We start from the raw sequence: 26,348 nt of genomic DNA, 5'->3' as shown, positions 1-26,348 counted from the left end.
AGCTGCGTATGATTATATTATAAGGAGAAGAAAAAGGGCTAGGGCCCAAAAAAACAGGATACACACCCAAAACACACACGCTTACACAAGACACCCAGGACACTTACAACCACCTGAGCACACTAGTAACCGAAAACCCCCTCACTCAACCAGGATCAAATAGAGCTTGCATATTTTTGGCACCTGCCAGCGACCAAAGGTGCAGCTCCGCTCTGAACCCCTCCACCATTGTTGTTAAGGCATCCTTGAAGCGTCGCTTAGGCGGTAAGCCGCGCAGCAGCGGCAAGGCGTCCCTCTCGCCTTAGACCGGAGACTAAGGTGACCGCCTTGGCCAGTAACGCGTCGCCATGCTGCCTTGAAGATTGCTAAGGCGTCGCTTTGAAGACGCCTTGAAGGTCTGTAGGGATTGATTAAAGGGCTGCTGCAACCTGACCATGAAGCGAGCGGGATCTGTAGCGTTGTTGTTGGTGTCCGGTGGATTTACAGCTGCGGCGGTGTTGGTCTCCTTGCGGCGCCAGCACGCCCATAGCGGATTTGGTGGCGGCGACCGAGTGCTGGCGGCGGCGGTGAGTTGAGCGTTGGCGGCGGCGGCGCACCCATAGCAGATTTGGTGGCGGCGACACGCCCATAGCAGATTTGGTGGTGGTGAGTTGAGCGTTGGCGGCGGCTGCGGGAAGAGTATGCTGGCATAGGGGGGTAATGGGAGGGAAGGGAAATAAGTGGTTGGAGGTGTGGGTAACCTAATTTTGATTGGCTATGTGGGCTGTTGGGTTGCCTGGGCTAACTGGACTTCTATTTGCTACTATAATACTATTATCTATATCTATTTGAGACTATTCCTATATATATATATTCTATTTTTGTTGTCTACTTTTATATATTACTAAGGCGTCACCTCGCCTTACGCCTTATCGCTTAAAAGGTAAAAAGGGGGTCGGTCGCCTTACCTCGCCTTGCCGCCTTATCGCTTAAAAGGTAAAAAGGGGTCGGTCGCCTTACCTCGCATTGCCGCTTTAATAACAATGCCCTCCACTAGGATAGCCAGGGAAGGGCGAGCTCCATCAAAAACACATTTGTTTCTATTTTTCCATAGACTCCAAGCTCCAAGGATGACAACACTGTTAAATTCCTTTCTTTTCCCTTTGGGGATTTTGGAGGAAGCTTCCTTCCACCAGTCATCAAAGCAGACATCACTGCACTTGGGAACTACAACAGTAAGGCCAGTAGGGAGGAGGATAGTGTGCTAGAATTGTCTTGCAAAAACACAATTAGAGAGAATATGTTGCACCGTTTCATCATCTTGATCACAGAGGAGACAACTCTCAGGGAAGTCAGCCCTCTCTTTTTCAGGATGTCAGCTGTCGAGCACTTATTATTAGTAGCAAGCCAGATGAAAGTCTTGCGTTTAGGCGCAGCCCAGCTCTTTTAGATCCTTTTCCATGGCTCAAAGAGAACAACACCAGTGAAGAAGGCGTTGTATGCAGACTTAAGAGGTGAACAACTCGGAATTAGAGAACCTCCACACATGCATGTCGGGCCTATCATGAAGTTGAAAGTCCTCTAACACATCCCATAGCTGCAATAATTCGTCTAGACCAGCAAGAAACAGATTCCCCTTGATATGCTGCACCCAAATGGAGGAGGGAAGGGCCTGTTGAACAGTCCGGTTGCTCTTAAACTTCTTTGGAACCGCAAGTCTACCTCTTCCATAGAACACCCATGAATCCACTTATTTCTCTAGAAAAAGGTTGTGGCTCCATTACCAATATTTGTAGTCACAGCGATTAAGGCTCTAACTTTTGAAGAAATGTTGAGGTCTAGGCTAGCCCATAGTTTGGAGGGCCTGTCTTTTGAAGCCATAGCCATCTCATTTGTAAAGCCCAACTCAGTGAGGAAATTAGGGGCTTGTTTGACCAGCTTCTCCGAGAATCTGGTTGTGGGGAGAATTTGACTGTGTAGAGAATCTGAGTATCGTTGGGATTACGTGCGGAGGAAGATGAAGGTGTTCATAAGGCTCAGAATCTGAACAGTGACAGAATCCTACTATTGCAACAACTCGACCGATTATGTGTTTATGTTGATTTTGTATGGTTTTTACCAAAATGAATTTTATAGAAGCTGGCTGAAAAGCTGAGCGTTTGGCAGTCCACAACAACTTTTGGTGGCAGAAGCTGAAAAAAGCTGAAACAAACAGGGCCTAGGTATGCCAAGGCCTCCCAACTCCATAGTGAAGAAACACACCGCACACCTATAACTGGTGGGGTGACCTTCATTATATAGCCTGTAGGCTAGGGTTACATTAGGGTTACAATGCACATGGGCCAATGGGCCAGGCGCCCCATATAGGCTATCATAGTTACATTCCAACACACTCCCTCAGTCTAATCGGGAGTGTCACGAACGCAAAGATTGGACCTAAAATCAGTAAATAACTGTACAGGTAACCCTTTGGTAATAATGTCAGCGAACTGAAGCGACGATGGAACACGGAGCACCCGGACTTGTCCCAAAGCAACCTTCTCACTTACGAAGTGAATGTCAATCTCAATATGCTTCGTGCGACGATGATGGACAAGGTTGGCAGTCATATAGATAGCACTAACGTTGTCAGAGAAGACGATTGTTGCCGAAGAGATGGGTGTATGAAGCTCCTGGAGCAGCTAACGAAGCCAACAAGTCAGCCACAGCGTGCGCAACAACACGATACTCAGCCTCCGCGCTCGAACGAGAAACCGTAGTCTGTCGTTTGGAGGACCATGAGACTAAGTTGTCACCGAGGAAGACACAGTACCCTGAAGTAGAGCGCCGAGAGTCTGGACAGCCTGCCCAATCAGCGTCGGAGTAGGCAGACAAATCCGTAATGCTGCCAGTGCCGATGTGAAGTCCAGTGGAGAGGGTACCCTTGACATACAGCAGGACCCGCTTGAGCAGCGCCAGATGAGGCTCGCGCGGGTCGTGCATGAAGAGGCACACCTGCTGAACGGCATAGGCGAGATTCGGCCGAGTCAGCATGAGATACTGTAGACCTCCGGCGAGGCTGCAGTATTGAGTGGCATCGGCCACCGGGGCACCATCTGTAGCGAACAACTTGGCATGAGTGTCAACAGGAGTCGCCGTAGGGTGACACAACCATGCCGGCGCGTTGAAGCAGATCCGCAACATACTGACGCTGGGAGAGGAAGAGGCCGTCCTTGGAACGCGTGACATAGATCCCAAGGAAGTGGTGTAGGTCCCCAAGATCTGTCATGGCAAACTCGGAGTGAAGGAGCTCGGTGAGGCGACGAAGAAGCCAGGTCGACGAGTTTGTCAGGATGATGTCGTCGACATAGAGCAGTAGGTAGGCGATGTCAGCGCCCTCTTTGTAAACAAAAAGGGACGTGTCGGAGGCTGACGCAGTGAAACCAGACCGCTGTACGAAGCTGGAGAAGCGCTGGTGCCAAGCCCGGGGCGCCTGCTTGAGTCCATACAAGGACTTTCTCAGGAGGCACACGTGGTCGGGGGCGGCCGGGTCGACGAAACCCGGCGGCTGCTCACAGTAGACGGTCTCGTGCAAGTAGTCGTGGAGAAAAGCGTTCTTCACGTCCAGCTAATGGATCGACCAGGAGCGAGAAGCGACGATGCTGAGGACCACCCGGATGGTGGCCGACTTGACAACCGGGCTGAACGTCTCGTCGTAGTTGATGTCGTGCCGCTGCGAGAACCCACGAACGACCCACCTAGCTTTATGGCGAGCTAGGGAACCGTCAGCACGATACTTGTGCTTGTAGACCCACTTGCCGGAGATGACGTTGGTACGAGGCGAGCGAGGAACGAGACACCAGGTGCCATTGTCAACAAGCGCCTTGTACTCGTTAGTCATCGCCGCGCGCCAATTTGCATCGGCGAGCGCAACGCGGGTGGAGCATGGCAGCGGCGACGCCAAGCTGGAGAACGTCGCAGTGAAACCATATCGCTGTATGGGGGGCGGCAGGGAGCCCGTCCGGGAATGAGTCTCCCGAGCAGGAGGCTCCGCAGGCTGGGGCGCCACCGCCTGCGGCGCTGGAGCCGGTGCTGGACGCGGGCGCCGACTGTAATGAAGACTGAACCGTGACCCAGCAGTGGCAGCGGGGGCACCGTTACTGGTGCCGGTAGGTGCTGTCTGCCGGGGCTCCTGGGGCAGCCAGTAGGCAGCGCCGTGCCACAGGATGGCCGGGTCTAGCTCGACAGGATCGCTGGCATCGTCTGAGGCCCGCGTTTGCCGTGCGTCTGAGGTAGACGGGGATGGCGTGGGGAGTAGATCCTGTAGCAGAAAATCAAATGAATCCGGTCGAGGCTTTGAAGCCGCTAACGGAAAGTGAGTCTCCTCAAACACAACGTGGCGAGAGATGATGATCTTGCGAGTGGATAGATCGAGGCACCGGTAGCCCTTCTGGGAAGGAGGGTAACCGAGAAAAACACACGCCGCAGAGCGAGGAGACAATTTGTGGGGGGTCGTGGCACTGAGGTTTGGATAGCATAGGCAACCAAAAACTCGAAGGAGGGAGTAATCTGGCATCTTGCGATAAAGGAGATGATAGGGAAAAATACGAGACAATTTGTGGGGGGTCGTGGCACTGAGGTTTGGATAGCACAGGCAACCAAAAACTCGAAGGAGTGAGTAATCTGGCATCTTGCGATAAAGGAGATGATAGGGAATACCGTTATGTATGGACGACGAAGGTCGCCGGTTTCTGAGGAACATAGCGGTGGAGAGAGCCTCGGCCCAATAGGGAGGAGGCATGGTCGCATGGATCAGAAGTGTCCGAACAACATTGTTCAGAGTGCGAAGCATCCGCTCAGCTTTGCCGTTCTGGGCGGATGTGTAGGGGCACGAGGTGCGAAGAAGGATGCTGCGGCCAACCAGGAAGGCGACAGTGGCACTATTAATGAACTCGGTCCCATTATCGGTCTGAAAACAGCGCACAGAAGAGCTGAATTGTGTGTTAGCGTAAGCAGTGAACTGAACAATATGGTCATGAGCCTCAGATTTATGGCGCAGGGGGGAATGTCCAACAAAAATGAGTAAAATCATCAAGTATCACAAGATAATATTTATAGCCCGAAATACTCAACACTAGAGAGGTCCAGACATCACAATGAACAAGTTCAAAGGGTGCAGAAGTATTAGAAACATAACTAGCAAAAGGCAGCCTAGCGTGTTTGCCTAGCTGGCAGGCATGGCAAATGTGGCGAGCTGCTTTATTACACCGTATAGCTGAAAGCTTATTTAGGGTTTGAACGATGGCTGACGCTGGATGACCGAGGCGAGCATGCCACAACTCCGGAGCAACGACAACAACATGGCAGCGAGGCAGCAGACGATGTGGAATGTAGAGATCCCCGTTGCTATTGCACCGAAGAAGGACCGTTTTGGTTTGGAGATCCTTAACAGAAAAACCAGAAGCGTCAAACTCAATAGAACAGTTATTGTCGCGAGTAAGCTGTCGAATAGATAGCAAATTGCGAGCAAGTTGAGGAGCGACAAGAACATTATTAAGATGAAAGTAGCGATCAACTATAGGTAAGAGAGATGTGCCACGACCAGATGAAGGGATGGACTGCCTGTTACCGACCGTAATGGAGCACGGTGGGGAAGGAAAACGGGAGAGGAGTATACCGTCGTTGGAGGACATGTGGGATGTCGCTCCGCTGTCCATAACCCAGGAAGAGGAGTCCTGCACCGCCATCTGATTAAGGGCGGCAATCAGGTTGGCCGTATTCCAGCCGCCTGAAGGAGCACCTGCGGCGGAGAACTGTGGCGGCGCAAAGGCGGTGTGAGCCTGCTGTGGAGGAGGCGGAGTAGGCGCCCACTATTGCTGCTGAGGAGGCCACGGACCGGCCTAGGGGTTGTAGCAAACCCAAGGACCAGTTGGCTGGGGTGGTTGGCGGTGGCCACCCTGCTGCTGGTTGCGCCGGCCGTCGTCGTGTTGCTGGTGGCGCCGACCACCGCCGTTGCTGCTGCCACCGTTGCCACCGCGCCCCTTGCCCTTGCCACTGCCCCCATTGCTGGAGGAGGAGGTGGAGTGGCAGGCGGGCGACGTGCAGAACGGGGCGGTGGAAACAGCGAGTGCCGATGCCAAAGCTTCCTTGTTCTCGGTGCCGAGGCGAAGTTCCTTGACACAGAGCATGTTGGTGGCGGACTTGAAGTTGAGCGACTGTGACGTGTTGGAGATACTGTTGGCGGTGTTGGCGAAGCGAGGGTTGAGGCCGCGCAGAAGATTGAGAACGAGCTGCGCGGGGGAGACAGTGTGGCCGACCTCCCGGAGCGCATCAGCGGTGCGCTTCATCTGCTGGGCGTAGGCGTCGATGGAGAGATCGCCCTGGGATAGGTTGTGGAACTCCTGCTCGAGGACGACAGTGCGAGACTCCTTGTTTGCCTGGAACAAGGCCTCAATGGAGACGTACAGGGCGCAGGTGTCCTGATCGGGCTCCATGGCGAGGTTGAGAACGACGTCGTCGGCGGAGTTGTACATCCACCTGCGAACACACGCGTCAGGTTGAGACCACGTTGGATCTTAAGGGCGCGCAACCATCGTGCCGTTGATGTGGCTGAGCAGCTCGTACTTGCCGCAGAGGGCGGTGAAGAAAGCCTTCCACTTGGAGTAGTTGGGGCGCTCGAGGCTGAGGTCGATCGGCACGTGCTACTTCACGTTGACGGCGGCGTAGGCGGGGAAGAAGACCGGAGCGAGCCCGTCGGCGTCAGTGGTTTCGGTGGCCATGGATGGCGGTGACGCGGCGGTGCGGCTAGGGTCGGCGTCCTGGCGGGCCGGGTTGGCGTAGGCGCGGGCGCGGCGACCGGGTTTCGGCGGCGCGAGCGCGGCGGCGCAAGCACGATGGCCTGGTGGCGGCGGAGCGGCGACCGGGTTTCGGTGGCGCGAGCGCGGTGGCCTGGTGGCGGCGGCTCAGGCGCAGCGACCGGGGTGACCTGGTGGCGCAGGCGCGACGGCTGGGTGGCGGCGACCGAGGAGGACATGCACCCCACCAGTTATAGGTGTGCGGTGTGTTTCTTCATGGTATCAGAGGAAAAACACGATCCTTTCTTCCGCTGCTACATTATATAGCCCGTAGGCTAGGGTTACATTAGGGTTACAGGGCCAATGGGCCAGGCGCCCCATATGGGCTATCACAGTTACATTCCAACACATAGGCCTAGCAATTTTATCCCAAGCTATGAGACAACCCCCTCTACCTTCCCCTTTGGCCCTTCCATAAAAAGTTCCTCCTAATTTTGTCAATGGCATTGATACCCCATTTAGGAACATTTAGCTTGATGAGTAGGTATACTGGAATGGCAGAGAGAACAACCTTGACAAGAGTGATTCTCCGAGACATATTCAAAGGATCAGCTTTCCAACCTAGAAGTTTATTAGCAATTTGCTGTATCCAAGGCAAAAGGATGCCAACAGTTAGTTTCCTGAAACTCAGGGGAAGACCAAGATAAGTAGTAGGAATTTTTTTGGAGGCACATCCTACTATTTGGATAGCCATGGCAACTGATTCATCATGGCACCGAATGGGGTAGGAGAAGCTTTTATGCAGATTAGTTTGGAGGCCAGAATGTTAGAGTGTGTGTTCCTATATGTGTAGGTGGGTTGGCACCACCATTGGGCTGTCGATCCATTCGGGTTAGGTTAGGGTTTCCCTTGAGTCTATATATATGTATCCCTTCTCTATGCAATACATCAAGAAGTTCACAATCTTACATGGTATTAGAGGAATAGGGTTTTCCTTCTCCAACAGCATAGCCGCTGGCCTCCTCCCCCAATAGCCGTCAGCCCTGCTCCCACGCCGCCGACCCCGGGAGGGAACTCCCGGGGGACGGCCACCATCCTAGCCGTCGGCCCTCCCGTTCCTCCCCGCTGCTGCTCTCCTTCCCCTTCCCCACGCCAACTAAGACAGGAGCAAGGGCGGGCACCGGACTGGGTGCAGGCTGTCGCCGCGTGCTCATGCGAGGGCGTAGGATCCACTACCGCTGCTACGGGCGCAGGCGCAAGCCTAGCCACCGAGCGCACATGTGCCACCGTCGTCGACGCCGCTCAGGGCGCAGGCGCACGCCTAGCCATCGCTCGCTGCGCCTCCCTGCGTCGCCGGCTGCCTGATCCAGCGCCGCCGTGCTTCCCAGCACCGCCGGACACCCGATCCGCCGCTGGTGTGCCTCCACGCGCCGCCGGACACCCGATCCGCCGCCGTCGCGCCTAGTGCAGCCCCCTCGACCTTCTCTCGTCGTTGGTGTCAACCCCCTTGCCAGGCCCGACGCAGGCCCCTGCCCGGCTGGACCCGCCCCGCCGCCACCCCCTGCCACCCCTTCGTCGACGCCATAGCTGGATCCGTCGCTGTCTCAGCTTTCTTGGTCGGATCCACCACTGTCGCGACCTTCCCATTCTAGATTCGTCGTCCCTTTTGTCGGATCGCCGTCTTCATGGTTGGATCCGTCGCTGTCGTGGCTTTCTCGATCGGAGGCGTCGATCCCCCTTCTATTCTGGCTGGCGTGGCCACCCTGACCAGCGCAGACGCGCGCTGTCGTCGGCCTCCCTAGCGAGGCTCCTCGACGACTGGACGATAGAAGAAGCAAGAAGGTCCTCGGCCTGCTGGTGCTCTTTTGTTGTGTTGCCCTGCCGATCGTTGACGCCCGAACGTCGACCCCTCCCGAAGAACAGGCTACTGTCGCGTGTCTCCCGGCCACGACCACCTCTTTTTCTGCTTAATATATAGTGGGACGCAATTCTCCTGCGCTTTTTTGGCCACCCCTTTTTCTGCTTAATATATAATGGGGCGCAGTTCTCCTACGCTTTCAAGAAAAAAACGACCACCTGGACTTCGGTTAACTTGGCATCAAGGGGCTATCGTCTTCTTGGAGTGCACACCGGTCTCTACTTCGGCCGCAACATTCGCACCCTCACGACATTGGGGCTGTGGGGGGATTTCAACCCGTCGGCTCCTACCTTCGGCTTCGACTCCAGTCTCATAGTGCGCGGTGCTCCCGTTGCGACTGCGAGGGGATGTTAGACAGTGTATGTCTCATGTATGTGGGTCGACACCACTGTTGGGTCGTCAGCCCATTAAGGTTAGGGTTCTGAGCAATGATTTCAAGTCGGGCGACTTGCTAGTCGGAACACTTTGGCGACCAGGCGACTAATCACGATTAGGATGACGACTAGGTTGACTAATCAGGTCCTAGTCGACTTGGTCGTCCCTATAGCGCTCTAGCATAATTGCAGTACCTATGTATATAATATTGATATATATAGCAATATAGCTTATAGGAGACAATACCAAACATAAGTACATAACAAATATGAATGTTGGAACTGGACAATTCAGATTTTAGAACATGAACATCAGTCACTAACTCAATTATATATAGCAATGTAGCATATAGGAAGCAATACTAATTACCAAACATAGCAAATATGAATATTGGAAGACAGCATTCAGATTGCAGATTTCAGAACACGAACAATTGAACATCAGTTACTACTCAGTAGTCACTAACTAATTCATATGATGCAGAGTTGCAGACTTACTAGTTACTACATAAATGCCAAGTACAGACTTACTATTGACCTAAACTAGGAGTCCAGGGCAACTAATCGCCCCCACCCAAATTGGACGACTAATCACGTTTAGTCGACGACTAATCGGATGACCGAACAATTAGTTGAGCAGATTGGGTCGGCCTCCCTAGTCGTGCTAACAGAACCAACTAGCCCGACTAATCGCGATTAGTCGGACGACTTGAAATCATTGGTTTTGAGTCTATATTGTAACACTCCTCTATGCAATACAACAAGCACTTCATTCTCTTATACAGAAGCTGCTCCAAAACCCCTTAAAATGGCCTTGACAACTTCAAGGTCTTCAATATCAGGTTTTAAAAAATAGCCACATCATCCGCAAAAATTGAGACTCTTTGGTTTATAGTTCAACCATCTTGGGGATGCAACAGTCCACAGTCATCTGCTTTGATAAATAGACTATTGAGAAATTATCCATGTCAAGTAGATTATCTTTTCACCCTTAGGCTACTTGATCAATTATGCTACTTGCAAACTCTTAGATGTATTCATCTGTTATTTCTTATGTAAGATAAGAACTAATCTGAGTTCAATGCTTGTTTCCCTTTTTTGCCTATTTGGATTCTAAGCTAGCTGATCAACTTCTTGGGAGTTAGATATTGTCGTCATGTAACAACACCAGGGTTCCTTAGGTACCCGAGAGGATTGGTGAATGAAGGATAGAGTGAGGGGCCTAGTCTGGAGGCACGTTGATCCTGGGTACTGCCTAGTTATCGACACACGAGAGATTTATAGAGGTTCAGGCCGCAAATGCGTAATGTTGTACATCCTCTTTTTTGTATGGTGGATTGATGAATGCACAAGTGAAGAAGATTACACGCTCAAATATCAACATAGACTTATGATGCCTAGCCCTCAATTCTCTTTCAAATCTGGTGAGAGTTTTAGTCTAACTGGTCCCTAGTTCATCTTTGTTACGTTGAAGGTTCGTGTCTGTTCGCCGGAGGTAGGGGTGGGCGTTCGGGTTACTCGAAAATTTCGGGTCGGGTAATTCGGATATTTAAAGTTTCGGGTTTTGAGAATCGATACCCGAAATTATAACGAGTTTTACAATACCCGAAAATTCGGGTACCCGAAATTTCGGGTTCAGGTATTCCTGAACTACCTGAACTGTTGTGTTGACTTCATAAAAACACATACACCCTATTAAATTAGTATAAAAATACAGTTTGAATAATGATATACGTGGACATACAAAACACACACAATCTACAATCACAAGTTATGCACACTTACACATAATTATAGATGTACAAATTAATAATTAAGCATGACATAAGTACATGACACATGAAAGTTCGGGTATTTCGGGTACCCGATTGTGATACCCGAATTACCCGAAATAAATTCGGGTTTTGCAAGTTGTTACCCGAAATTCCCGAACAAAATTCGGGTTTCGGGTATTCCTAGTTCGGGTTTCGGGTTTTTTGCCCAGCCATAGCCGGAGGTTCGTGTCTGAAGCTAAGTGAAGCCAAAAGCTGAGCCTGAAGTCCAAAAGTCTGGAAAGAGCCTTTCTAACCCTTTTCTCCACTGCTCTACCTCTTTTTTATAGCTCAAATGTGGAGAGTGATACATGTTTGATGAGTAGTGGGCCCTACCTAATAGAGGCTCAATTCCTATCTTTTATTTGACATGGAGTCGTATGTGGCGCATGCCTTGGACGTGCCACAACGTTGAGCTGTGCTACAGGCCTACAACCTATAGGGGAGATACATTCTATCGCAGTGGCATTACTGTAGGCCATGCCGTTAGGTACGACGTAGTTGGTAAACGATGTAGTTGCTTGTACTTTATAATGCTTGCAGGTATGTTAGTATGTTCAAACGTGGCTATAGTGACTGTGGCACTTACTGCACAATGGCCTTGGGTACACCTGCCACCCATTATTGTGGTTATAGGGACGATGACATGTACTATATAGTGGCTATGTGTGCCTACTGCCTTCATCGCAGCCACAGTGCACCTCCTTAACTACAATAATGTCCATCATATTTAATGTGATGGACATAAGCATTATCCTAATGGCCCAGTACCATGTATCAATCCTGAGTACGAGCACATATGGCACCGAGGTCGTACCACTCTAGGCCGGCTTGACCCGGGGGGCATCTCTGTCTGGCGTCTGGGATCGTCCTACCTTAGGGGCTTCTACTTTGGTGACGCTTTGCCCCGATAGCATCTTGAAGAATGCCCGGGTGGTCTAGTTATAATCTTCAGCCTGTATGGACCCCATTTAGATCGAGCAATGAGCTTGGCTCTCCTGGTTAGGACTTGGGAGGCTGGTTGGCCCGTCATGGAAGGCACCAAAGGCTGGGAGAGACCCGGAGGTTCAGAGGACCCTAGGACCCGGTCCCTTGCATGGAGGGCTCCTGACTTAGCCTAGAGCCAAGGAAGGCCCCTTGAGAAGTGGGGCCCTGGTTACGGTTGGTGCTTCGAGTTTTCTGTTGATGGGATCTTTGGAAGTCGTATTATCAATATGAGGTTATGACCTTCCCCCGATGCTGACATATATCCTTAATTCTTTATCATTCTTCAATATTGATTTACCGTCCTGATTTTGAAAAACAATGTTCATTTTCCTGTTGATTTGGTCTAATTTCTTTGGTATATGGTAAAGTAGTTTTTTCATTTCATTTTGTTGAGATTCTCGGTTGCTGCTATTGTATTGATTTATTCAGTTGACAGCAAATGTTCTTCTTGGATGTGAAAAGTGCTTCTCTAATCTTAGCACAACATAGGGGCGGCTTTTAGTTTCAGTACATGACTCTTGTGCAGCTAAAAATAAATAGAAAACTGTGGAATCTATTTTTCATTCTTTTCAAAGAGCTTTCCATGTTGCATGTAGGCTATATGTTTTTTCTCGAATACTATGTAGGTTATGTGAGCTATGCTATCTTAGCTGTGTATTTATCCTCCCCCCTCCTTAATGCTTCTTAAGTTTTTTTGGTGATGGCAAATCCATGCATGCTTGTTTTTCATTGTCCACATGTGTAATTTATTTGTTTATAAATATTTTCTATGTGTATTTCTAAACCAGGCGGCTGACATCATTGCTGTTTGTACCTCGTTGTTGGATACGTTGCCAGCAGTCACAACACCTACTGAAAGTAAGTTACATGCCAGCAAGGAAGCTATTTTCGGGTTGGTGTGTTTGTAAAAGAAACACAACTCTTACATCGTTACGTTTTTGACAAAAAATAGCAAGGCAGCTGAGCTAGCTCAGTTGGTTGTGGGTGTGGTGTATGCCCAGACCATCTAGGGGCAAGTCCTCATGGAGGTGAATTTGAGTGCCTATTTTCTTCTTAATAAAATGCCACCTAGTTCCTTCTAGGCTGTTCAATTAGATCTTGTTTCTCTATCTTCTTAATAAATAAAGGGGCACAGTTCTCCTGTGCGTTTCGAGTAAAAAGTTTTTTGGGTGGCATGGCTTAGTACTGTGTGATGCAGCCTTATTTTGTTTTCTTTCTGTTTTATTGAAGGTCCTTTGAGCTCTGGTAGCGTCAAAGCTTGCGATTCAGTTAATTTTACATGAACATAGGTTTTGCAACGACCATTTTAATGGGCATATATTTAAGGACTTTACTTCACTGGCCGAATTTACACAAGGATTCATGGTTGGGACAAATCAGCCACAACCTGCAACTAATAAACTAGCAAATGAAGAAGCTAGGGATTATTTATCCTACATGGCCACATCTCTAGGGTTTGAACGCCTTGGCCTTGATAGACGTGGGGATCTTAAAGAAAGAAGTAAATTTGACAAGCAAGTGAACCATCTGAGAGGAAATAACACTTCTTACATGGAAGACTACTTTTTACATTTAAAAGTAAATCCTGAAATTGTTTAGAGCAATACCCCTTATCTGAACAGGGCCTAATTCCTTTCCATCTGTGCATAACTGCATAACATGTGCATAGCTTTTGAAATCATACATATTAAGCCAATCACTAGGCTATGAAATAGGACTAGGTTAGCTGTGGGATCTAGTTATTGCATAACAGTCAAATCAACAAGGTTAAGCTGAATCAAAGGTCTGAATAAGATGATAAACTCTAAATCTCTACTACAAGATTTTTCTTTGATGTGTACAGGGGCAGATGACGATGATGAGATGCCCATGGATGTCAATATTAAAATTAATCTTGATGTTGATTTGGAAAGACAGATAACTGCAGCAATTGATTCAAAGCTACTTCAACATTTGGTACAAATCCTGAACAACCATGGATGTTCTTGCCCTTCATGACCCATTGGGCTTCTTATTCTTTTATATCTTGTTTGACCATAGGTTGTATAATTCATAGGTGAATGCCCTCTTCAGAGGTACATTAAGCACAAATGATTCTGATCTGTCTGGACCATCAGATGCTGAAGTTGATGCTGTAGGATCTATTTGTGCTTTTCTTCATGTTACGTTCAATACATTTCCTCTAGAGCGAATTATGACTGTCCTGGCATACCGGACTGAAATTGTTCCTGCACTATGGAAGTTCATAAAACGTTGCCATGCAAGCCGAAGATGGCCATTTTTTTTGAAGTTTGCATCTTCATTACCTGCTGATTCTCCTGGTTGGCTCCTTCCCATGTCTGTATTCTGTCCCATATACAAGTAAGCCCCCCTGAAGTTTTTGTTAGCCAATAATCTCCTTTTTTCCAATGGCTTATTCTGTCAAGTTATTGGAATAAATAAAAGTGTGACATCTTCCCTCAGATGTTTATGATTATGATGCTTTGTCTTTGTTCCTCATATCAGGCACATGTTGAAGATCATTGATACCGGGGAGTTCTATGAACAGGAGAAACCCCTTTCCCTTAAAGATTTGAAGTCCTTGGTTCTCATTTTAAAACAGGTATAATATTGCAGTGCTATAACCATTGTTATCATAAGGCATTCTCATGCTGTGTTGATCATACAGTTTTTTTAAAACGTCGTAGATGTTAGTATGTTACTAGTTACTGCGATCCTCTTAAGCTTTCTGTTGTTGGTTATACCTCTTTCTTTGTTAGGCTTGCATCCAGCAGTTCACGCATGTGCATCCCCAAATAGGCACTGTGCATTGCGCATTTAGGGTAGCGGTTTTCAGCAGGTCGCACGTGTAGATGCGCATCCCACATCGCGGCAAACTACCACATGTTGGCTCCTGCCAGGAATCGGAGGAGAGAGAACTAAACTGTTCTTTAAACAGTAGTATGCGTGATGGGGAGGAACACGTGGATATGCACAACGCCAGGTGAGGCCGTGCATTTTGCGTGACCTCATGTGCAACCTGCTGGACGCGTGAATAATGTGTTTTTGTTACCCATTTTGCGCAGACGCCAGGTGAAGCTCTGATATTGGGTGGGTGGGTGAGTGGGGGTGTTTTTCTGGCTGCACCTTGTTTTCAAGCATGCTGCAATCCCTGTAGTAATTCTGACTGGGATACGACTTTCCATTCCTGGCTTGTACTTGTTAACTAATAAGCTAACAAAAATTTGAACGAAAATAATGTCATGTTCTGAACTGTCACAAAGAGTGCATACATCATAACTGTTTTTTCAACTGTGATTTTCTGTCCTATAATATTGAGTGTTTGTTGTTGGTTTCAATTGAGTACTACATCAATCTGCAGGCATTATGGCAACTTCTGTGGGTTATTCCATCCTCTTCTACTCAGAAAGTGTCACCCAACCCTTCAGGCCTTAAAAAGTTGTCAGTGGAGAATGTCAAGACTAGAGCTAGGGTTGGGTTATCTGAACTTCTCACACAGGTTGATAATCTTGTCTTGATATCATGTTATTATTTCTTTGTTTTCTTTGAATTCTGATTTTGGGCAGGTTGTGTTTCTTTTTTGTTGTAAGGACTTCATATCATACTTATTTGTTGATTATTGAGAAAATGCCAATGATACTGTATGCATACTGGACTACTGGTGTTTCTTTGGGTAGTGCACACATGGTCGGCTGTCGCTTTACCGGAAAAACATCATGAACCTGATGTTGTGCCCTGAATTTGTATAGCTTTATCCAGGGTCCAATGATGGTTCAGTTACCAGACTAATATTTGAGCATTAGTCTTATTTGTTTCAGTCATTTCTTGTTTACTCATATGAATGCTATCTTTCTGCGAGTGGTTTCTGACTTTCTGTTGACTATTGCTGTTTTATGTCTGTTCTGAGTACAACATGCAGCTACTCGATATATTACCCTATATATTATTTAATTATCAGATATAGTTCATTAGGTTAATTTAAGTGCTACCTCATTGCAGTTGCAAGACTGGAACAGCCGACTACCATTCACTGCTGCAAGTGATTTCTATTCTCAAGAAGCTACGAGCGAAAATTTTGTGTCTCAAGTATGGATGCCTATGCTTTTTTGGATTAATAGAAATGTCTTTCATCTTCTATGACTATGCATATGTTTTTCAGGCAATACTTGGTAATACTCGAGCATCAGAGATCATAAAGCTTGCTCCTTTTTTGGCTCCATTTACCAGTCGAGTCAAAATATTCACTGTAAGCTATTGCTAATTTTTGTGTAATTAGTGCTGAATAAGACAGGTGCGTACTGGTTCAAATAGTACAAATTGCTTGAAATACATAACTAGCAGCTTAAATAAAGTGGCGAAAAGAATGCACAGATAGTAAAATTCAGGAGTAAACTTCGTACCATTTGTGAGGGTTGAGGAAAAAAACATCTGGGATAGCACAAAATAAAAAATACTTTACACCTGTTGCTGCTGAAAATTTTCTTTTGGTTCAATGATGTGGGATTTATTTGCTCCACGAGTGTGGCATAAATTCACTTATAGCCTAAAGCTTTGCAGTGTTTTTCTATTTTTTTTGAGAAGCATGTATGAATGTTAACCAATTTGCAATCATTAAACTTTTGTGAGCTGAGATATTCCCAAATAAGATTGATACATCTTCTAAAACAATGTCTTGAACTTTTTTTTTCCACTTTCTGTGAGCAGTCCCAATTAACGTGTTCTAGACAATCAACATCACATTCTGCATTGACAAGACAGCGGTTCAAAATAAGAAGAAGTCGACTTTTGGAAGATGCTTTTGATCAGCTAAGTTTGCTTTCTGAAGAAGATCTCAAAGGACCGGTATGATGACATTCTGTTATCTTTCCTCATGGTTTAACACTTGACACTTCTGCTAAAGTGCTAATATCATATGATACTTCAAACTTCTTGATGTATGTAGATTCGAGTTTCATTTATTAATGAACATGGTGAGGAAGAGGTTGGAATTGATGGTGGTGGAATTTTCAAGGATTTCATGGAAAATATTACTCGAGCGGCTTTTGATGTGCAGTACGGTCTCTTCAAGGTATCTTTTTTTGGGTGGTCTCATTCATCCAGTGCAATGTTATCATTGCAGCAGCGACCATTATTTTTGTGTCCTAAACTACTAATACATGTTACTACCTCCGTTCTCGAATATTTGTCCCCGTTAGTTCATTTTTGAACTAATCGGTGACAAATAAAAAAAGAACGGAGGGAGTACTAAGTTAGTAGAATGCTGGTTCACAAATATATTTATTTTGACGTCACAAACAGAATTGCTCTGGTGGAATAACTATTCTATGTACTTGTAGTATCGCTTTACAGTTGGATGAGGCCTCACATGCTTCTTTTGGAATACTTGATTTTCCTTTTGTAGGAGACTGCTGATCATCTTTTGTACCCAAACCCAGGATCAGGATTGGTTCATGAACTACATCTGCAATATTTCCATTTTCTTGGAAGTCTACTTGGGAAGGTACTTTGACCATGTCCCTTTTTCCTGTTGATAAGGAGATACTTGATCTAGCTCCTAGATTCTTATGTAATTTGGGGTTTGTGGCCTAAAATGTGTAGTGGTTTGAGTCTTTAGTTCAAAATGGAATCGAAATCAAGATGTTTTAAGGACGCCTAGCACCAAGGAGTTGGATCTGAAGCTAAGAGGCCCTTAGTTTAAATTAACTTGTGGCGCCTTCCCTAAGGCTTAGATTGACATCCAAAATTTTGTTTGATTATTTCAAATTTTCATTGCTAGTGTTCCAGAATTTTCCGAAGTCATATCCTAAATTGGTGTATATTTTGTGCAGTAAAAGTTCTTTATAGTTCTCGTAATGCTATATCTTTTTGGGTTTCATCAGCCTATCCCAAATTGCATGCATATATTCTCTCAATGTTACTTTTCTACAGTTAGAGAGCTACCGTTTAAAACTTGTTAGTGATCATAGTTATTAAGGCGGTAAGGCGACATAAGGCGACTGACCCCCCCCTTTTACCTTCTAGACAGTAAAGCGTAAGATGAGGTGACACCTTAATTATATAAATAAATGTTAGAATCCTGTTAGGGTTTTGGGTCATTCCCTGTGTAATTAGCTGTATACCCCTATGTGTAATTGGCTTGGCCCAATATCTTGGCATTATATATATAATGCACTCCCAACCCTGATTATGTGTAATGAGCTAGGTTACACTTCTCTCTCTCCCTCCCTCCCACCCTCCCCATAGCCGCCGGCTACCACAACCGCCAGCCCTCCTTGCCTCAGTCGATGGCCCCTCTTCTCTTCCCCCTCCCTGTCGCCCGCGCTCCCCATGGAGTTTCCCCCTGCTGGCACGGGTGCCGCCGCTGCCTCTGTAGGCACAGACACGGGCCCGCTGCTCGTATCCCACACTGCCGCCACTGCTACCCGGGCCATGCATGGCCTCCTCCCCGCCACAACCGCCTGGATCCCCTCCGGCACCAGCGTGCTCACCGGGAATGCCCCCCTTCATCGCCGGCCTTGGACCCCTCCCCGGAACTCCCCCTCCCGTGCTCGCGCTACAGCGCGGCCGACACTCCTTGCCAGGTTTTCCCGCTCACCACCTTCCCCTCGCCGACCCCGCGTGGGTCGACATCATTGCATCTTCATTGGCCTCTCCGCTCGTCTCCTTCGAGTTGGGGCGGCTGTCGCTGTCTCCTAGGAGCGCGAATGTCTTGCGTCCCTCGCCTTGGAGCAAGAGCGCGCCATGGGCTCCGCCTTGACCACTCAGATGGCTACACAACGCCTCCTCCTTGGTCGCAGCCCCACCCCACTGGTGGCTCCTGAGGCTTCACGCTTATTCGGGCTCGACGCCGACACCATCGCCGCTCTCCACGCTCAGGCCGTCGGGGTTGACAACATCCGATCCCACGTGTTGGACCCGACGTCGCCCCACTACCCTCGTTGGCGCGCTCAGGTGGTCCTCACACAGTCATGCTCCGGCGGTTCGCCCTCGTTGACCACGTCCTCGATGATGCCGTCCCCTCGCTGTCCCCATCCTAGTACCAGATGAATAGTGTGGTCCTCTCGTGGCTCAACGACACCATCACCGTCGAGCTCTATGACATCGTTCGCGACCAGGAGGGCACCGCTCGCGAGGCTTGGATCGCACTTGAGGAGCAGTTCATCGGGTATCGGGAGGCTCGGACGCTCCACCTCGACGCGTCGTTCCACCTGTTCTCTCAGGGGACCTATCCGTGAGCGAGTACTGCCGCCAGATGAAGGGCATGCCACTCTCTCCGCGACATCAGTGAGCCTGTCGCCGACTGTCCCCTGGTGCTGAACCTTCTGTGTGGCCTCAGCCCCTGCTACGACCACCTGAAGGCTCTCATCAAGCGGACCTTGCCCATCCCCACTTTTCACGTCGTCCACAACAAGCTTCTCCTGGAGGAGCTCACCCGGGAGACTAAGACACTTGCTCCTGCCCTGGCGCCCTACAGCGCGCCTCCCGGTAGTCAGGCACCGTCAGGGGGCTAGGCCCCTTGCCCTTAGTCGACGGAGCTGCCACCGCCCTGCCCCCACTGTCCCTGTAGCTCCTCGTCCGACTCCCACCGTCGACGGAGGTCGTCGTCCCCGCAAGGGCGGCCACGGGAATGGTGATTCCACCTGTGGTGGTCCCTTCGGTCAGGGTGACTGCCCGGCGTGGCCGTCATTCTACAACCCCTGGATCGAGACCATCTCCATGTGGCCGGGTCTGTCCACGGGTGCCTCCTTGCCGCGTCCTCCTCCGTTGGCTCTCCTGACGGTGCCACCATACGATGTGCTCCCGATGACCCCCGCTTCGCCCTTGCTCCCGCCTTTGGCGACCCCTACCCCGACACCCTGGTCGCCGTCGGCTGGAGGGTGGGACCTCGGCGTCGCCTTCAGCACCATGGCATTGACACCACCTCCCTCCGATTGGGTGGTTGACTCCGGTGCGTCCTACCACACCACCTCCACTGCGGGCACATTATCTCGCTCCCATCTTCCCCATCCCTCCTTCATCGTCGTTGGGAACGGTTCCACTCTACCAGTCACCTTAGTAGGTGTCTTGGTTCTCTTAGAACCGTTGTATCTCAACGATGTTCTCGTCACTCCCCATATTACTCAACCTTCTTTCCGTTCGTCGGTTCACTGCTGACAATTCCTGCTCTATTGAGTTTGTCCTGTTTGGTTTCTCTATGAAGGATCTGGCCACTAGGATCCCTCTCGCCAATTGCGACTTCTCCAGGCTCCTCTACAAGCTCCGACCATCTTCCTCCACCAGCGCGTCCTCCATGTCTGTCCTGGTCTCCACAACCTCCTCTGCCACTTGGCATCATCGTCTCGGCCTCTGTTCTTAAGGCATCGCCTAGGCGTCCAGGAGGTGGTCCAACGCCTTGTCTCGCCTTACCGCTTTAAAACCCATGGTCTTGGCCATCTAGGACCTGGCGTCATGACCAAGCTCTCACCAGTAGTTCAGACATTTCTTATAATAGGGGGCATTTTGAGGGTCTGTGTCATGCTTGTCAGCTAGGCCGCCGTACTCGTCTCCCTTTCACTACCTCTTCTTCTTTGGCTAAGCATGATCTTGTTCATTGTGATCTCTGGACATCACATGTACTCAGTCTTTCCGTATATAAATACTACTTGGTGATTTTGGATGATTTCTCTCATTTTCTTTGGACTTTTCTGCTTCGGTTGAAGTCCGACACGTTCACCACCCTCGCCCACTTCTTCGCCTGGGTCGCCACTTAGTTCCGTCGCCCAGTTTGTGCCCTTCAGTGTGAAAATGGCTGCGAGTTTGACAACTCCGCTCCTCGCTCCTCTCTCCCACGGCGTTCAGTTGCGTCTCTCGTGCCCTTACATCTCTCCCCAGAACGGCCGGGTCGAACGCATCATTCGCACCACTACCATGATTTGCTACCTCCTCTTTCAGGCGTCTCTCCCTGCCAGCTACTGGGCAGATGCCATGAACACCGCTACCCATCTCCTAAACCGCCTCCCCTCGAAGGCGGTGAGCCACCCCACTCCCCACTTTGCTCTGTATGACACAACCCCCTCCTATGACCACCTTCATGTTTTCGGATGTGCCTGCTATCGCAACACCTCCGCCACCACTCCCCACAAGCTATCTCCCTGCTACACTCGCTGTCTTTTCCTCGGTTACTCTCGTGACCACAAGGGCTACCGCTGCCTTGACCTCCTCTCTCACCGCATCATCATCTCTCGTCATGTTGTTTTGACGAAGATGTTTTTCCCCTTGCTGGCTCCTCCCCGCTTACCGATCTCAACTCCCTCCTTGAGTCTGATCTTATTCCACCTCCACCCCGGTCGCTCCTAACCGTGCCCCATCCGACTTAGACACCTCCGCTTGCGCCTCTTCCCGTGCCACACGTGGGCTAGACGCCACGACCGGCGCCTCCACCCGTGCCATGCGAGGCCCCGACGCCTTCGTTCGCTCCTCTCCCCGCGCCACGTGCGGCTCCATCGACGCTGCCCGCGCCATGCGCAGCCCCGTCGACGAGCGCGACCCCGTCTGGCTCGCTTCACCGACCCCGCCCTCGTCTACCATCGTCGCGGGCGGGCCGCTCCCTCGGCTCCTGCTGACCCGCCCGCTCGTCCTTGCACCGAGCCCTCGGTGTACCACCTGGTCGCCATCCACCGCTACCTCGACCACGTCTACACGATGGTGACTATCCGCACCACCAGCGTTCTCTGTCCCATCGACCGGCTGATACTGACGGCGACGCTCCTCTGGACGCCTCCTCGGTTCCCTCCATTCGTGCAGCTCTCGTCGATCCCCACTGGCGTTGCGCTATGGAGGAGTACGCGGCCTTGCTGGCCAACCACACTTGGGACCTGGTGCCGCGTCCACCTGGCACCAATGTGGTTACCGGCAAATGGATCTTTCGCTACAAGCTGACCTCTGATGGCTCGCTCGATCGCTACAAGGCCTGTTGGGTCCTTCGGGGCTTCATCCAGCGCCTGTTGAGACCTTTAGCCCCGTTGTCAAGTTTGCCACTGTTCGTGCCGTCCTCTCCCTCACCCTCTCTCGGGACTGGGTGGTCCATTAGCTCGACGTCAAGAATGCCTTCCTCCATGAAACTTTGACAAATATAAGTAGAGTAGAAGACCCATGCCTAACCCTAAACAAGGGTCCTTTCTGTTTCATTTTTTTTCAGGCAATGTATGAAGGCATACTTGTTGACTTGCCGTTTGCAACGTTCTTCTTGAGCAAGTTGAAACAAAAGTACTCATCTCCCTCCCTTGTTCTGTGGTTTTCTTTGTGTTGTACTTTTTTTATGTTAGCTTGTACTGATCTTCTACTCATGTATCAGGTACAATTTTTTAAATGATCTTCCTTCATTGGATCCAGAATTGTATCGGCATCTTCTATTTTTAAAGGTTTGGTCCTATTTCAATCAATGGGTAAAGTAGATAATTGTTTCTGGAGTTAGAAAGAATTCATCTTTTTGAGATGTGTGTAATTAGGTGCTGCTATGTAAATGTAATAATTACTCCCTTTGTGCCAAAATGTCTAACTTTCTAACTTTCTAGTTACTTCCTTTGTGCCAAAATGTAATAGTTACTCCCTTTGTACCAAAATGTAAATCATTTTAGTTTTGCGCTGAGTCAAACTTCTCTAAATTTGTTCAGAAAAATGTGTGAACATCTACAGCAAAGTAGTTTAATTAAACCCACCATGAAATTTATCATAATAGTGCATTTATTTGATATTGCAGATGTTAATTTATTTTTCTATAAATTGGTCAAAGTTGAGATGTTTTGCTTAGGATTTAGGAAAAAACTAAAATGGCTACATTTTGGAATAGAGGAAGGAGTATTTACAATATTCTTATTGAAGAACTACAATTTTGTAGTTACCAAATAACAATAAAACCGAGAAAACGAAAGAATCCAGCTTGATGCATGATACTGTAATCCAAATATTGAGATGTGGAAGGTTGTTGGGGGGGGGGGTACTGTGGCTTCATAGCTGTGGATACTAGGATATGAAAGAAATCTGGGAAGTTCAATCCAATCTAATGTTAAGTTTGCCCCTAACTGATCTCGTTTTTTTCCTGTTCTCAGCATTATAATGGTGATATCTCAGAGTTGGAACTATATTTTGTTATTGTAAATAATGAATATGGTGAACAATGTGAAGAAGAACTTCTCCCTGGTGGGAGGCACATGCGTGTAACAAATGATAATGTTATTACTTTTATCCATCTTGTCGCCAATCATCGGTTAAACTACCAGGTAAAAAGACAGTAGTCAATATTCATATCATTGGATGCATTAGGAGGCTTTGCTAAATGTTTTCCTGGTTTCTATCAATAGATCCGTGCACAAAGTACACACTTCTTGAGAGGTTTTCAGCAGCTTATACCAAAAGATTGGATTGATATGTTCAATGAACATGAAATTCAGGTACTTCAACAATTCAGCTTACCTTTTACCACTACATGGCTCTTTATCTCTAGTGATATTGTATGGAATGTGTAATTTTTGGGGAAGAAATAATGCCACTATAGTTGCTAAGCTGCTTTGGCTTGTTTTTATGTTTGTTTCAGAGAAAGCAGTATTTTAAATGGCATGTTCCTACCTTGTTTTCTTATTTGTCTGTGTTGTTTCCTGCAGGTTCTTATATCTGGATCTTTAGAAAGCTTGGATATTGATGACCTGCGGTCGAACACCAACTATTCTGCAGGATATCATCCGGTATGTGTTGCTTTCTTATGTAACAAGACCCCTCTTTTCATCACTAAATGTAGCTTAGCAATCCTATTGGAATGTGACTGAGAGTCTGCATGGTTTATGTAATGCTGTGTAAGGACTGAAATGTTGTGGATAGTACCTGTGCACAAACCTGGTTGCAAAAAAAAAAAAAACCAAAACTGACGGTTGAGCAAAGTTTTGGTTTTTTTGGATGCCGAAGTTTCAGACAAGTATTAGTGTCAAAAGCTTCACATCAAATTTGAATTGCACGATAAAAACTCAGATATATGCATTTTCCCATTTTAAGTTCATATATATAGGAAGGTCAGATTATTTTTGTTGGTTCTTGTCTTGATTAGTGATGGCTTCTTTTTTCAGGACCATGAGCTTATTGAGATGTTTTGGGAGGTCTTGAAGAGCTTAAGTTCGGACAACCAGAAAAAGTTTCTCAAGTTAGTGCCTCTTCTACCCTCACTCGCTAACAAATGCTTTAGTTGTATTTTTTTCGAAATGCGCAGGAGAGCTGCGCATCGTAACATATTAGAGAGAAGAGAACATCACATCCTACAAGAAGGGAGAAACCTGCAATGCAGGAACCCCAAGATAACTCACACACTTAAAGCTAAAAAACAACCTAGGTACTTGACCCGACCACACTAAGGGCTTCAGCTAAGCCTAAACTTCCAAGATGTTTGGCTCCAGCTAGAACCCAACACACCATTTCATCCAAGAAGTATCTCTGCACCTTCTGATGGAAGGAGGATCACCATGAAAGACTGCTCGGTTACGTTGTATGCACAAACACCATGCTCCTAGAATAATGGCACTATTAATGCCCTTGTCGTTATGAGCCCTATTGCAAACACTTCACCAGTCAGCAAAAGCTGCTATCTTCCATAGCAGGGGTGAGATGTCCAAGACCAAAAGGGGATAAAATACAGTGCCAAAACTGCCATATATTTAATAACCATTAGTTGTATTTTTTGACACTAACACATACTACGTTCTTTTTTACATGTGATGTTTGATGTCATATATTTAAAAACCCGGCAGTATTCATGTCTAGTCTCTTGTTAGCTCCTCTCCCTTGTGCTGCTGTTTTCTCTAGAGATCTCTTTGTGGCATGTAGGGTACCACATATTAATCACCATGACTTGTCGCAGTGTAACAATGAACCGTTTATTTAATATTCTGTGTATGTTGATGCCAATAAATGGACAGGTTTGTTACTGGATGTTCTCGTGGCCCCCTCCTTGGATTTCAGTATCTCGAACCAAAATTCTGCATTCAGAGGTTGGCTACATCTAACTGCTTGTTTATGTTCCATATGGGATGGTGCAATGTTCTCCTAACTTCATTTTTTTTGCCCCTTCGATTGAGTGCAGAGCTGGTGTTCCAGGGCTGGAGGAGCATGCAGACCGCTTGCCTACATCAGCTACCTGCATGAACCTTCTGAAGCTTCCACCCTATAAAAGGTGCCTCTTGTTATAGAGACTAAAGTTTAGCACGGGTCGCCATTGGATGTTTGAATGTCTATCAGTATTAAATATAGTCTAATTACAAAACTAATTATACAACTAAAGACTAAACACCAATATAATTTTTAAGCCTAATTAATCATTGATTTGCAAAAGTTTACTGTAGCATAACATGGGTGAATCATGGAATTGATAGGTTTAATAGGTACGTCTTATTGTTTAGTTCCTATCTGTCTAATTAGTTTTGTAATTAGACTATATTTAATTCTTGTGACTAGCATTCAAACATCTGATGTGATATGTATTAATTTTAGCGCAGGAAACAAACGGCCAGTTAGTTTAACCACATTAGTGTTTCGTGGTGACCCCTGAATTGCTGTGTATTCTGTTTGATGAGCTAATTACAACGTGATTAACAGTTTGCTTTGATTCTTGAACAGCAAGGAGCAGATGCAAACCAAACTATTGTATGCGATAAACTCAGAAGCTGGTTTTGATCTAAGTTGATCATGTTCGGGATTCAGTATTTGTGCAGTGTAGATAGTTGTTAGAGAACAGCTTAAAGGCACCCAGAGCCAAACCACCAACCCTCGGCCTCATTCGAAGCCCCATGAGGCCACGAAGGAAAAAAGAAAAGAAAGAAAAGGAAGAAGAAAAGACACTTGTTTCTCAAAATAGTTGGATGTGTGGAGGGAGTCTGCAATATACTCCCTCCGCTTTTTTTATTTGTCATGGTTTAGTTTAAAAATGAACTGCCAGTAAAGAAAACTAGGGCTTCCCAACATAAATAGGTGGACGCTGTTTAATCAATCATGGACATGTACGTATGTATTCTATACAGAAATTTCTATTTCTATATTTAACCAGTGCTGGTTTTGCACGACCAATTGGTGGTTTCAATCTTGCAGAGAAACTGATGCCCTCATTGGGCCATGGCCCATGGCTGCGTAGATAATTCTCCGCTATAAGATCTTCTCAGCACGATAAAAAAGATAAAAAAATCGAGAAGTGAGTTTATGCAGATTAAGGCGGTGTTTGTTTTCTCCCTAAATTATATAATAAGTTGAGAGTTAAACGAACATTTAGGTAGGTTATGTAACTTATATACCTTCATTTCATAAGCACGCGTGCTTATATAGGGTCTGTTTGTTTCAGCTTATAGATTATATAATCTGGATTATAATCTAAATTATATAATCTAGATTATAATCTATTCAGATTATAATATAATCTGGATTATATAATCTGAATAGATTATATAATCTGGATAGATTATAATCTATTCAGATTATAATATAATCTGGATAGATT

The 26,348-nt window shown here is 47.5% G+C and overlaps 1 protein-coding gene across 2 annotated transcripts in view; it reads left to right on the top strand.

Annotated features, from left to right (window-relative positions):
* LOC100502346 (E3 ubiquitin-protein ligase UPL6) overlaps positions 1-25,937 on the top strand; it is a 45,096-nt gene extending 19,159 nt beyond the window's left edge. For both annotated transcript variants that reach the window (XM_020539156.2, XM_020539157.3), the window contains exons 9-27: positions 12,631-12,700; positions 13,686-13,798; positions 13,899-14,203; positions 14,348-14,444; positions 15,204-15,341; positions 15,842-15,928; positions 16,002-16,088; positions 16,547-16,684; positions 16,785-16,910; positions 17,244-17,342; positions 22,020-22,087; positions 22,176-22,242; positions 22,930-23,100; positions 23,182-23,271; positions 23,482-23,562; positions 23,938-24,011; positions 24,781-24,852; positions 24,945-25,034; positions 25,478-25,937. In XM_020539156.2, the coding sequence (XP_020394745.1) occupies positions 12,631-12,700; positions 13,686-13,798; positions 13,899-14,203; positions 14,348-14,444; positions 15,204-15,341; positions 15,842-15,928; positions 16,002-16,088; positions 16,547-16,684; positions 16,785-16,910; positions 17,244-17,342; positions 22,020-22,087; positions 22,176-22,242; positions 22,930-23,100; positions 23,182-23,271; positions 23,482-23,562; positions 23,938-24,011; positions 24,781-24,852; positions 24,945-25,034; positions 25,478-25,544 (2,040 nt within the window). In that variant the 3' untranslated portion in view covers positions 25,545-25,937. The remainder of the gene's footprint in view (positions 1-12,630; positions 12,701-13,685; positions 13,799-13,898; positions 14,204-14,347; positions 14,445-15,203; positions 15,342-15,841; positions 15,929-16,001; positions 16,089-16,546; positions 16,685-16,784; positions 16,911-17,243; positions 17,343-22,019; positions 22,088-22,175; positions 22,243-22,929; positions 23,101-23,181; positions 23,272-23,481; positions 23,563-23,937; positions 24,012-24,780; positions 24,853-24,944; positions 25,035-25,477) is intronic.
* The last annotated feature ends 411 nt before the right edge of the window (positions 25,938-26,348 follow it).

This window comes from Zea mays, chromosome 6, assembly GCF_902167145.1.
Source record: "Zea mays cultivar B73 chromosome 6, Zm-B73-REFERENCE-NAM-5.0, whole genome shotgun sequence".
Lineage (NCBI taxonomy): Eukaryota > Viridiplantae > Streptophyta > Magnoliopsida > Poales > Poaceae > Zea > Zea mays.
Note: the sequence above shows the minus strand (reverse complement) of the source record. Positions and strands in the feature narration are given on the sequence as shown.